At 41.0% G+C, this 12,489-nt stretch overlaps 2 protein-coding genes and 1 non-coding gene across 3 annotated transcripts; 2 read left to right on the plus strand and 1 right to left on the minus strand.

Annotated features, from left to right (window-relative positions):
* Positions 1-892: 892 nt before the first annotated feature.
* On the plus strand, positions 893-964 carry trnac-gca. The gene has a single exon. It is a non-coding gene; the product is annotated as a tRNA-Cys (tRNA).
* Positions 965-1,398: 434 nt separating this feature from the next.
* On the minus strand, positions 1,399-5,004 carry dcaf7 (ddb1 and cul4 associated factor 7). Its single transcript, XM_047571701.1, has 7 exons — positions 4,637-5,004; positions 4,177-4,335; positions 3,625-3,736; positions 3,404-3,522; positions 3,116-3,325; positions 2,857-2,974; positions 1,399-2,555 (listed from the first exon to the last, which is right to left on the minus strand). Exons 1-7 carry the CDS (start codon positions 4,772-4,774, stop codon positions 2,383-2,385), a joined length of 1,029 nt encoding a protein of 342 aa, XP_047427657.1. The 5' UTR covers positions 4,775-5,004; the 3' UTR covers positions 1,399-2,382.
* Positions 5,005-5,967: 963 nt separating this feature from the next.
* ccdc47 (coiled-coil domain containing 47) lies at positions 5,968-10,429 on the plus strand. The gene is made up of 13 exons (XM_047572595.1): positions 5,968-6,102; positions 6,900-7,195; positions 7,310-7,405; positions 7,515-7,689; positions 7,847-7,968; positions 8,062-8,127; positions 8,206-8,307; positions 8,423-8,533; positions 8,664-8,749; positions 8,834-8,892; positions 8,993-9,102; positions 9,196-9,363; positions 9,825-10,429. The coding sequence occupies exons 2-13, from the start codon at positions 6,908-6,910 to the stop codon at positions 9,903-9,905; spliced, it is 1,464 nt and encodes a 487-aa protein (XP_047428551.1). The 5' UTR covers positions 5,968-6,102; positions 6,900-6,907; the 3' UTR covers positions 9,906-10,429.
* Positions 10,430-12,489: the final 2,060 nt, after the last annotated feature.

Genomic DNA, 12,489 nt, shown 5'->3' on the forward strand with positions numbered 1-12,489 from the left:
TACTTGACAGAGTTACTAATTATTATTTAGATTTTATTTAAAGTTCTCATGAAAAAAAAAATAAACATAATGATGAATGTTGACAAAAATGAGGAGACCTAATGTTTCACAGATAAGTAAATGTTAGAAAAATATATTATCTTGATAATAAGACTAATGCAAATAATGTCTGAAGAGACAGATCAAGCTTTTTTTTTTTTTTATCTTACAAGTATTAACAGACTTGTTGTGGTGGTTTTGCTTAAGTTACATGTGATTCTCCATGTCTAGAAACACTGTTGAAACTGATCTCCGCCTGGAACTGAAATTAAAAAGATCACACTTAACCAGATAAAATAAATGTCTACCATGAAACGTAGACACTTATTTAGGAGGCAAGAGTGTATTGTTCTGACTATACAGGACACATGTGTTCATGCGATTGCTGGGAAATATGTACCAGATAGGGAGGAGCTTTAGATATGAGCTCATATAAAGGTAAACACTGGCCAGAGGCTGAAAACAAAGTTAGGGACTACTTAACCCTCAGGGGTATAGCTCAGGGACTGAAGAAGCTGTACTGTGGGATAAGGTGGGTGAGGGCTGGGGAGCAAGTCGTTATGGAGGAACTGGAGGAACCGGGCTCGTTGTAGGGTCACCTTGATGTCTTCTGTCATACGGGTCTCAAGGCTGGGCAGCAGCACGAAAAGAGACATCAGCAACTTCAAAGTTCAATCATCTGACCAGAAAAGTTTTAATACATCCTGTTCTCCTCCACTTTCAAATAAGTGTCTGCTAAAATTCTCTCTGGGTCTTTGACTCACACTCATGCAACTCACACACCTGAAACGCAAACACAGCAAACGTCATTAACACAAACAGAAAACGCCACCTCTGGAAAGCCTTGTTATCTGGGGGTATAGCTCAGTGGTAGAGCATTTGACTGCAGATCAAGAGGTCCCCGGTTCAAATCCGGGTGCCCCCTTTTTATTTCCAGAAGTTGTAGAAACCAACGTAGTTTTACTGCAGCTGGGGCAGCTCAGTGGGTCAGGTATAGTAGTGAATGCGAACTCCCTGTCAGACGCCCTGGTGGCATTCACTGTCATTTCACGCAATGAAATTTAAGACGAAGCACAGGTACTTTCTACCTGTGTTCTATTTAATTGCTTCAACAATACTTAATGGGCTGGTCTCAGTTGATATTTTTTGACAGTCCTCATCCATTCCAGACGTTCAGTTTGTAAGTGTCTTTGGGTTCTCCGGCTCCAAACTTCATTCCGAGGAGTCAAGATGGCGACGGTCAAAACTCCAGAGTTGAAGCTGGAAAATGGGAGCAACCACTTGCCGACATTACCGTGGCTACAAGAATGTTTTCAAAAGCACTCAAAACTTCATGAAATGAAGAAAAACATCACTGGCTAGTTTCTAAGACATGGAGGAATACAATTTATTAGAGCAAATTCAATAATAAACTTTATGAAAAAAGCTACAACATGAACACTTGGCTTACCAACATCTTAGTTCATATATTTATATGTATATACATGTTGCCTTGTAATGGCATGCTACAAGGACGTGACCCTTTAATTACTGAAAACAACAAAAAAGAGAGGCAGACAAAGACACACTCAGAAAGTTGTTTCCTCCCATTTCACTCTAACAAAAGAAAAACGCAGCCTGTCCAAGCACAATCTTCTACAAATAAAAAGAAAAGATTTAGGGAGCAAAAAGGCTGGACGACATTGCTCCGGTAGGTTCTGAGGGTTTCTGTACATGGCTGCCTTACAGCATCACCAGCCAAATGGACGCACACCTGCGGTGGCCACATGAACCCCTCTCAGGTTATTTTACAGTTTTTAAAAGTTGCATAGGTCAGAAAAGTCCAACCTGGATGCAATCACCTGGAGAGGATAGTGGGCACACACCCCTCTGACAAGCTTAAATTGCCACAAGGGTAAACAAGACTAGAATATATTGGTATGCATCCACAAGAAGGCTACAACATACTCCTACGTTTTAGAGAGGTTGTCTTCTGCCACCTACAGTAGTTTGTATTGACAAAATGAAACAGATGAAATGCACAACACCTAAATCCTTCATGAAAATCTCAAACCACACCAAGTATAAAAATCTGAGTTTCATTGACAGACACTTCTCATAGCTGCTGAACACTACCGTATGAGCAAAATAAATAAGCGTTTAAACACGTTTAATAGAAGACCAGCGGAGTAAAGTCATGAAAGGAAAGAAATGTAAACCAGGCTATTGAGTATGGAGTAGATATGTGATACTCCAAACACGTTCTGAAAGTTCACACGTGACCACACCCTCGTCTTGAAAGCAGAGGGGAGAGGACTGGAAAAAAAGTCCAAATGTAAAACGTCGCTCCGCCTCCGTGAAGCTTTACACGCGCAGGATCTCCAGGCAGTTGTTGTAGCAGATGGCGATCCAGTCTGGCTGCGTGGAGGCCCACTGCACGTTGTTTATCTCACCTTCAGCCGTGTAGGCCAGGATGGGGTCTTCGATGGCCCTTGGCATCTGCTGGATGTCCCAGATCAGGGCCTGGTGGTCATCAGCTGAGCGAAGAACACAAAAATATTTTAGTCAATGGTTAAGAAAAAAAGAAAACAATTCAGTCCAACCTTCACCGATTCACAAAATCCTTGAATCCATTGTGAACTAAACTGGCCAAACTGAGAGGGAGATTCATAACATGACAGAAGCCACAACTCTGAGAAAATGATCAGGCCTGAAAGCTGATGAGTGGCAGAAGTTTGGATTTAAAATGCAAATGGCAGTGGACTGAAACAAACTCGTGTATAAGATGTGCCAAGCAGAGATAAAATGTCATGGAAATAATACAAATCTCCTTCTTACCTGCAGTGCAGATGTGACATGAGGAGTGAGGAGCCCAGGCGATGCCGTTAACACAGGCGCGATGGTTGTTGAGACGAGCCACAGGAGTGCATGGAACGCGAACATCCAGTATGACCACCTGTCAAGCAGAAACATTCATGACACATTCATAGATAACACGTACTCAAAATGTATTCAAAACCTGCCTGTATTTTAGTGCAAGTACACCTCATGTCTAAATATAGAAACGTGCACTACTAGTAACTGAAATCAAACTGACCTCCATGCCGTCCATGGCCATCGTAGCCAGGTAGTTGGGGTCCTGTTTGTTCCAGCAGAGGCGCAGGAGTGGGTGGTGCTGAGGGTCTTCATAAATGATGGTGCTGTGTTCCAGGTGCCGGAGGTCAAACATGCGGACGGATCCATCGGCTCCCACAGAGGCGAACATATCTCTGCCACCTCCTGCACGGCTAAATGCGATATCATACACCTGTGCGGACAGACAAAGACATTAGATATCGCACTGTGTCCACACAAGTTAGACACAAGTGTGCAGTGACACACTGACCTCTTTGTCATGAGCAATCAGCTGAGTCTTCACATGTCCAGACACCAGATTAACTCGTCCCAACACCTGACCAGTCTCCAAACCCCAGATAGTGCATGTGGTGTCGATACTGGAAGTGCCTGCAGGAGAAAAAAAAAACATTGCACATTCAAAGGTCACAAAAGAATAAAAAAAACTAAATCCCAATTTTCTATCTATAAATAAGATCTTGGATTTCGTACCCAGCAGATTGGGATCAACTTCATTCCAGTCGAAGGAGGTGAGAGGAGCGCAGAAGTCGGAGTTTTTGTTGTTATTCAGCAAACATTCAAGACGTGTTTCTGTGTCACTGACCTACAGAACAAAGAGGAATTGGGCAGTGAGAATTTATCTGCTGAAAGTATAATATCCCGGCATCAGAACCATCTGGGTTAAAGCTATGACTGAGTATGGCTGGTATTTACCGGACACAGCTGCCTTCTTATAGGTCATTTCAAGTGCAGACATTGGCAACTGTAGTTCACAATTATACAATAAGGGTGGAAATATTCTATGATGTTGTCATCATGTTTTATCAACAATTTTCCAGGAAACAAATCCAACTAAAAACACAAACTAACTTTGTATCTGTCAGATTCTTTGAATGAGTGAGTACCAATGGCAGCAGAGTGATGTACATGACAATCAACAATTAAGCAAAAGGGGAATAAGCTAAATGAACAAATGACCAGGGCGACACTGATTAATATGAACTGTGTTTGTTGGAGCTTCCTCTCTGACATCTATTATCCTACCCTCCAGATGCGCAGGTAGTCCCCACTGGTGGCCAGCAGGTCCGGGTAAACTCCCTTGGTGTCTGGGATCCACATGATCTTGGTGGTGGGGTATGGGTGGTCAAATGTGTTCCTGCACACAAACTCTGAGCTCTCCTCTTCCAGACCCACCAGCTGAACCTGAACAGGACCAAACACATCACCTGTTATTTCAACACGCACATGAAGACTGGTCACAGGGTCGAGAAATAGCTTTAGCTATATATGGTGTTACCGACAAACATGGCCACTAAATTCACAAACGCAGACTTAACGGAATATTTCCACAGTTGCACTTTTGCTTTACTGGCGAATAATAACAAAACGTGCATTGTTGTTTTCTGCCTCGGTTCGCAGGGCAGCTAGCATTAGCATGAAGCTGCTAATGTTACCTTCTTTGGTGTTACGTTAGCTGACGAATGAACAAAACCAAACTACGTACCTTGTTATTATATTCCTCTACGAAGCTCCCAAGTGCCAGGCGAAAACGTTTGTCTGGTCGGACGCTCCAGTTCATGGCATACACCGTCCATGGCGCCTCGTATTTGTAGATTTCTTTTCTTTTGCCGTGAAGCGACATCCTCCCGAGCAGCAGCTAGCGGTAGCTAACTACGAATTAAGTAGTCTAGCAAGCGAAGTGTAACCAGAAACTTTAACTCGGATGAACAGATGTCACTAGACTTTTTGATAATTACCATTTAATTAAGCAAATCTCGTTTTAGAGGAAGATTTCTCACGACTTTACTTAACAAAGAGTAGCATTGCTCCTTAGACCTAAAAAAAAACCGTCAAGTCAAACGGAATAAAGCGACTTCCGTTTTTTTCCTTTTCTTCGTAAAATCCGCTTTACGTTTTAACTTAAATATCCGTGATTAAAAAAAAATAAAAATTTCTGCATCGTATCCATAAAGTCACATTCGTTCTGGGCTGCCTTCATGTTGAATTTCAGACATACCGTCTGAAAGATCTTTGAAAACAAGAACTGAAAATCTCTGAATCTTTGTGTCAGAAATATTGTCCATGAATGTCTTCATGATAATTTATGATAACTTCATTTTATACTTGTTATATATTTTCAGCTTTAACTTTGTTTACTATATATATATATTTTTTTATGGTATTTGTGTGTATTTTCTTTTTCTTTATTAATATATGTATAGTTTACTTTATTTTGATGTTTCATTTAAACCGGAAACCTAACCGTGCTATGAAACCTTGTAGTTACTTACAATGACCACAAGAGGGCATAAATACTCATGAACCACGACCGTCTGTTTTTGAAGGAAAATACAATTGTTGTGTGAATTAATTTGTCCAAGTGATCCGATAATAAAGAATGTATATTTTAACTGAAGCATTTATGTTTTATTCCAACTCACTGAAACATACGCATAGCAGCAGATAACACGCACAAGCTCGCCTTTCTCGTCTCTATTTTTGTAACAGTATCGTCACCATTTCTGCCATCTAGTGGTCACTGTATGTAACGGTATTCATCAAGTTAGTCAACGTAGCAAAGTACCAACTTTCCGGATTGGTAGTTCAAAATAAAACATTTTAAAACCTACATCACCGTAGTTCCGTGTTGTGGCCAACAGGCGCAATATGAATCGGTGATTACAAAGTCAGATATGTACTCTTGGTGCATTTTATTTTTCAGATGAATTTGGTGTAACGTAAATGTGCTGTTTAGAAAACTCGATATATAAAATATTAAAAATTACAAGTTTAAATTAGGGAGAAACGGGGAAACAAAAACGCAGATCGTGTCACTTCATCCTGTGGTGATACTTTTGCTTTGAAAGGACGTCCGTGTTCCGTGTGCTTCAGGCGTAATATCACTACAAGGGCAGTTCGGGCTACTTAACCTCAGCAAGCGTTTCCTTTACTGTCGTAATTAGTCTACAGGTAAGCTACGTGGTGGACTTTGCTCTTGTGTTCTATAAAATTCAACTAATTTCAGTGGCTCTGCGAACGAAAAAAAGCTTTCGTTTCGGATAATTGCTTGTTTGCTAGCAACAAGGTCCCATGCTAGTTAGCCAGTTGTAGCGTGCTAATGCAGATTTGCTAACGGCTAACGATCGAATGAGTGAGAGCTGGGGGATGGGGTGGGGGATGTGATCATTACTCGGCTTGTGGTTTAATCCTACACATGCCAGTAGTTCATTTCAAGCAGTTAATTTTCACTCGAATGACAAAATACTAAGTCAAAGTGCGTCGGTTATCTGAGCCTGAGAGCTGGTAGCTCCCAGGTATGATCCAAACTCCTGTGGCTTGTTAGTTGTATGAGCGTGGCCTCCACAGTACTGTCACATTATGTTGTTAAAGTCTAACCATACTGAATTGAAGTAACTAAAGGTGATAAGCGTTTGGGGATAATTGAAGCGACATCTCTCATTACTGGTAGTTGCCTTTCTTAGTTGTGTTTACCTGGTGAGTCTCGGTCTATGAGGACCTTTTCCTCTTTGGGGTTTGTCACGTCAGTAGTTACGGTCTGAGTGTAGGAGTCAGACTACTGTTACTCACAGTCATCAGTCAAGCTTAATAGATTCTTTCTAAATGACGAATGTCTGCTCTGATTTGGATTCTTAGTCGTGTTGTTTAAATCATTTTTCTTACAGTTTATGTCTTGTATTTGTGTAGACAGGCTGTCTGCATACTTGTATTCCTGTATGTTGCTTCACCTTTTCTTTACTTGAATGCAGGTGTCGCCATGCGGGGTGCCTATCTCCTGATAACCACGCTGCTGCTCCTCCTGGCCATTCCTGTCTCCAGGGGACGTTACAATGACGAGTTTGACGACGGGGAGGACCTGGCTGACTTTGATGACAATGACTTCGCTGAGTTTGAGGACATGAACGAGGACGATGCCGCAGCTGAGGCGGAAACGGCCCCCCCGCCACGCGCCTCCCAGTCCTCGCAGCCTGAAGAAGATGAAGATGAAGATGAAGCCACGGTGGAGCTGGAGGATGGCCAGGATTTTGAAGACCCAGACACACAGGTACGTCCCCTTGTGTTACATATTAACATTTGCGCATAGTTTCTGTCATGAATTGTATTTAATTGTTAATGCTAGCGTATTCGTTTAAGATGATTCATCTTAATATTTCCACAGGAACAAGACACGTACAAATTTGACCTAGAAGAGTTTGAGGGGGTTGGAGACATGGAGAACAGCCGTTCCATGAAGGACCCTCTTATAATCCACACAGTAAGCTTATCGCTCAAATCTTCTCAAGAGCCAATCTGCAATATCTTTCTCTGCTGAGTGTGATTTGTGCAGATTCTAAATAATATGCACATCATCCATTTCTCTTCAGGTTCCTGCACACCTTCAGAACAGCTGGGAAAGTTACTACATGGAGATCCTGATGGTGACCGGTTTATTGGCCTACATCATGAACTACATCATTGGCAAGAACAAAAACAGTCGCCTCGCTCAGGCCTGGTTCAACTCGCACAGAGAGCTTTTAGAGAGCAACTTTGCACTAGTGGGTGAGTTCTTTTATGTCTCTGTATAACAGCAGAGTATGAAATATCCGCTGCATGTGCTTGAGATTCTTCTCTGGATCTAATGGAAAGAGCCAGCATGGCGACTGTAGATGTTGTGTAATTATCACATGTTGATGTTGTGTTGGACTTGTATGTCTAGGTGATGATGGCACCAGTAAAGAGGCAGTGAGCACCGGGAAGCTGAATCAGGAAAACGAGCACATCTACAACTTGTGGTGCTCTGGACGTGTGTGCTGTGAAGGCATGCTGATCCAGCTCAAAGTATGTGTTGTGTGGTATGACATGTGTCTTTTGTGTGTTTATTCTTCTTTCAAATATATGATATATATCTGATGTATTTGTTGGCTGTTGCAGTTTCTGAAGAGGCAGGACCTGCTCAACGTTTTGGCCAGGATGATGAGGCCCGCCTGTGACCAAGTGGTATGTAGCTGTTTAAATGAGTCTTCCTGAAGTGGCATTGCAGATGCACAGTCTAATCAGCGGTGTGTTTGCTCTTAGCAAATCAAAGTGACTCTCAATGACGAGGACATGGATACTTTTGTGTTTGCTGTGGGCACCAAGAAGGCCATGGCCCGGCTCCAGAAGGAGATGCAGGACTTGGTAAATATCCTCAACAAATGACTGATTTATTTGGTGTCTCTTATGACAATGTTTACCCAAAAAACACTTTTTACTCCTATATCTCTGTCAGTATTAACCCGGCCTTTGTCCACAGAGTGAGTTCTGCGGCGATAAGCCGAAGTCTGGGGCCAAGTATGGCCTCCCAGACTCCCTGGCTATTCTTAGTGAGATGGGCGAGGTCACAGATGGGGTGATGGACAACAAGGTACAGTGTGGTGAATTTCTGTTCTCATCACTTGCAGGATCAATATGAAAGGGACTGCAGAGTAACGAAATACTGCATATGTTTAACTTTCCCACCTCCAGTCTTTTAATGCAACTCTTTGTATTTTTAGATGGTGCACTATATCACCAACCACGCTGACAAGATTGAGTCCATCCATTTCTCGGACCAATTTTCTGGTCCAAAAGTTATGCAAGAGTAAGTATTTAAGCTTTCTGTCTTTAACGTCTCACTGAGCAGTTAGTATTTTGTGTTTTGAATATTTCATGTGTTGTTTTTCAGGGAGGGTCAGCCCTTAAAGCTGCCTGAGACCAAGAAGACGCTGCTGTTTACATTTAATGGTGAGCATTTTGTTTGGAAATAAATACCACAGATTGTTACTGATACGGATTGGATTTTCATGATGCTATTAATGTTCATGGATTTGTTTTTTGTCTGTAGTGCCTGGAATGGGCAACACCTCTCCCAAAGACATGGACACTCTGCTTCCTCTCATGAACATGGTGATCTACAGCATTGATAAAGTCAAGAAGCTGCGTCTCAACAGAGAGGTAGGTATAAGTGCGCCCAGTATGGCCTCTCTGTGATGTACTGCAATCTAATTTTTTCAAGCAAAACCCAATTTGTCCTTTTTGTACATTCAGGGCAAACAAAAAGCTGACAGAAACCGGGCCCGTGTGGAGGAGAACTTCCTGAAGCAGACTCACGCTCAGCGTCAGGAGGCGGCTCAGACCCGGCGGGAGGAGAAGAAGAGAGCGGAGAAGGAGAGGATCATGAATGAGGAGGACCCTGAGAGACAACGTCGACTGGAGGTCTGAAATGGGAAATTCCACCCAAAATCTCGAACGTGATTGACCTTTAAATCAAGATTGTGATAAATTATGTTCTGCCCTTAAAGTACATCTGAAGAGTGAATGAAGCTATTTAGCTTAGCATTGCATTAAAAAGTGGAAATAGGGAGAAAAGGCTAGTTGTCTCTTTCAAAGATGAGGATCTAGTAATCTTTAATCTCTACAAAAAACAACTCGATGTTGTTTGAGTGTTTACAGTAACTGAGTCTCTAACTAACTGAGTAACTATAGTTTCTACTCGTTGCCTAGAAACTTCCTGCAGCCATTAAATATTCTTAAGGTGTTCCCCTAAACCGGGCAAATTGTTACTTAATGACTAAGGTAATTCATAGAAGTAGAGAACATTTTGTTACTATGAGATAGGCTAGTGGTTCTCTTTCTTGATGCTAAGCTAACCCATTTTAAATAATATTCATACACAGGAAGCTGCCCAGCGTCGTGAGCAGAAGAAGATTGAGAAGAAGCAGATGAAGATGAAGCAGATCAAAGTCAAAGCCATGTGAGAGATCACCACAGTGACAGTGGGAGACAAGCACACATGAAAGCAGTGCACCGCTCAGTTTTCCTCCATCTTCTCTCGCCGCAGTCCACAGCTCCGGATCACAGGCGCTCACAGCTCCACACACATGTCCTGTGCCTCTGGGTGTGTCAAGCTTAGCCGTTTGTGTCACCACCTGCTCCATTTAACATGGTCGAACCTCAATGAGTGAAATCTATCACTATTTGGGGATTTGTCCTCAAAATGAATCAAAGTTCTATCTGAAAATAGTACTATCTTGCTGAGCTTTTTAACCTAATTCGCTGGTAAAAATAAAACACACTATTTGGTGGTACTGAGCCACATTTTAAGGGAATGAAAGCAATGTTGCAGTTTCATTGAAATTATATTAGCATTGAGCTTTAATATAATCTTAAATGATATTATCAATACATTTTTAATTAATATATGTTACGAGAATGGTTTCTTGCAGGTTGTTTCTAATCATTATCTGAGCAAACCTAATAAAATGCACTGGAATCTGGAAAACTGTTTCTGTGTTGTTTTTAATAGTAACGTTGGAAGTCATCACGAGGCAATTCATGGTGGCCGTTGGTTTGTAATAAAACTGTGTACCGCATAGAAACTGGTACAGACCTCCTGGTGTTGGTAGTTGAAAGAGTGAGGGTCTATAACGGGCAACAGAATGGGGGAGGCTTCATGCTAAATTTAACTTGTAGATTGTGTCAGCAGTCTGAACTAGATTTTGTTACATCAATGTGGTCCGCTCTCAACACACTGAAATTGTTATGTTAATGCTTTCTGGACACAAGTCTGTTTTGTGGCTGCGAGGAAGCTTGTGATTACCTTCTGAAAGATCTAAGAATACTTGTTTTTTAACTGTAAAAGTGCAGTCCCAGATGTTAGCAAGAAACAAATTACGCTTGGTATGCTTATTTAAAAGTCTTACAACCCAGTCATGCAACAAAGCCTAGTGTCATGAAGGTTGTTTATTTTTAGTAAGTAAAGTGTAATATCTCCCTACTTGGCGTAGTGATATCTATCAATGTGCAATAATTCTTGATTTTGATTGTATTTTTCTACTCCTGCTTTCAAAAGCATGTACGCCAAAAGCAGTGACATATGCAGGCGTTTCAGTCTATCCTTTCTAATATTATATTTCTCTCCCTTGTGCTTTCAAAACAATCGTGACTCATCAGAAAATGGACATGGGCCTTCTGAGGTTGTGATGTCTGGACACACAATGTTGTTAGTGGGGAGTTGAGGTGACGGTCCTCTGGATCATCCCACAGATACTTGATCAGTTTGGGATCTAGTGAATTTGGTGGCCAGGTCAACACCTTGTGCTGTTTTTTTTTTTTTTTTTTTTTTTGTGGTTTTTGAGTTTGTAAAGTGTTTGAGTGTGTGTGTCCGTATCAGGCAGGTGTCTGGTCTAGTCTAGGCGGGTGCTACGGGTCTAACTAACATCCATACAAATGCCAGGTTCAAAAGTTTCTCTTTGAGAACAATTGTCCCAAGATGGTCAGTATTATTTAATTCTCCTGTCAGTGGTTTTAATGTTGTGGCTGATCAGTGTAGTCTCGTTCAGCTATATGAAATGGAGTGAACAAAATAAATGAAACATTTGTCTGTATATCACAAGTTTAATGGCACTAAAAGTGGAAGCATCCTAAGCGCAGGCATACAGTCAATCAACGTCTCTCTAAAACAGTTTTATCAAGTGAATATTATAACCTCCATGAAAGGAGTTTTTTTGTTGTTTAGCTGTAGCAGCTTAAGCTTTGTGTTAACTCAAGTCTGATGATTATTAAAGTTATTATTGACAATTTTGGTAAAATTCTGTATGTCAAGACAAAACTGCTTATTCCAAGTTCTGACAAGTGTTTTTTTAGTCATTTTTAATTACCTCTATTCTGTTTCTGTTCTGTCTGGGAATTAATTTTCAAATTCACTCTCATATTGCTTGGAAACCCCTCCAGCAAAGCATTCATGTTGTTAATTTTTTCATGGGGCACTATGCGAAATGACCAGTCTACTATGATCATTTATCTGTGTTTCATTTTAACACAATATTAAACAATATATAATTACAGCTGCTCTATAGGGTATTTTCCATCAGTGACAAGTTTTACTTTTGATACTTAAAGTGAATACTTTTGTTAAAATTTTGTGGCCTGTTGATGGGCTATTTTTCCTGCAGTAAGTAATGTTAGAATATGGCTTCGGACTTTCTACAATCCACTTAGCAATCTACCGAACTAATCACTCCGTCAAGTGTGTCATATTCAAAATATTACATTTCAAAATGTGGTGAAATGTAGTTTTGAGCGAGCTGGGTTTTCAATGTTTAGCCTTTAGGTGGCGCTTCATACACTTGGGATAATACAAGCAGATTCAACCATATTTTTGAAACGTTGAAATTTAACAATAAATAATATATAATAAAATATTTTGTGAAAATAATTGTATTATAATATATCTGCCGTGTTTCATATCGAGCTGTTGTCCTGCGATTTTTTTATGTTCAGTATCCGGATGTGAAGAAAGTGCCGGCCAGTAAGCGTAGACTGCACTTGCAAACACTGATG

This window comes from Mugil cephalus, chromosome 20 (genome assembly GCF_022458985.1).
Source record: "Mugil cephalus isolate CIBA_MC_2020 chromosome 20, CIBA_Mcephalus_1.1, whole genome shotgun sequence".
In the NCBI taxonomy this organism is placed as follows: Eukaryota; Metazoa; Chordata; class Actinopteri; order Mugiliformes; family Mugilidae; genus Mugil; species Mugil cephalus.

Coding starts and splice junctions, on each gene's coding strand:
- dcaf7 (XM_047571701.1), bottom strand. CDS start 4,774: ATGTCGCTTCACGGCAAAAGAAAAGAAATCTACAAATACGAGGCGCCA. Junction 3,326..3,403: donor TGATTGCTCATGACAAAGAG/GTCAGTGTGTCA, acceptor CTGTCCGCACAG/GTGTATGATATCGCATTTAG. Junction 2,556..2,856: donor ATGTCACATCTGCACTGCAG/GTAAGAAGGAGA, acceptor TTCTTCGCTCAG/CTGATGACCACCAGGCCCTG.
- ccdc47 (XM_047572595.1), top strand. CDS start 6,908: ATGCGGGGTGCCTATCTCCTGATAACCACGCTGCTGCTCCTCCTGGCC. Junction 8,308..8,422: donor AGAAGGAGATGCAGGACTTG/GTAAATATCCTC, acceptor CTTTGTCCACAG/AGTGAGTTCTGCGGCGATAA. Junction 8,893..8,992: donor GCTGCTGTTTACATTTAATG/GTGAGCATTTTG, acceptor TTTTGTCTGTAG/TGCCTGGAATGGGCAACACC.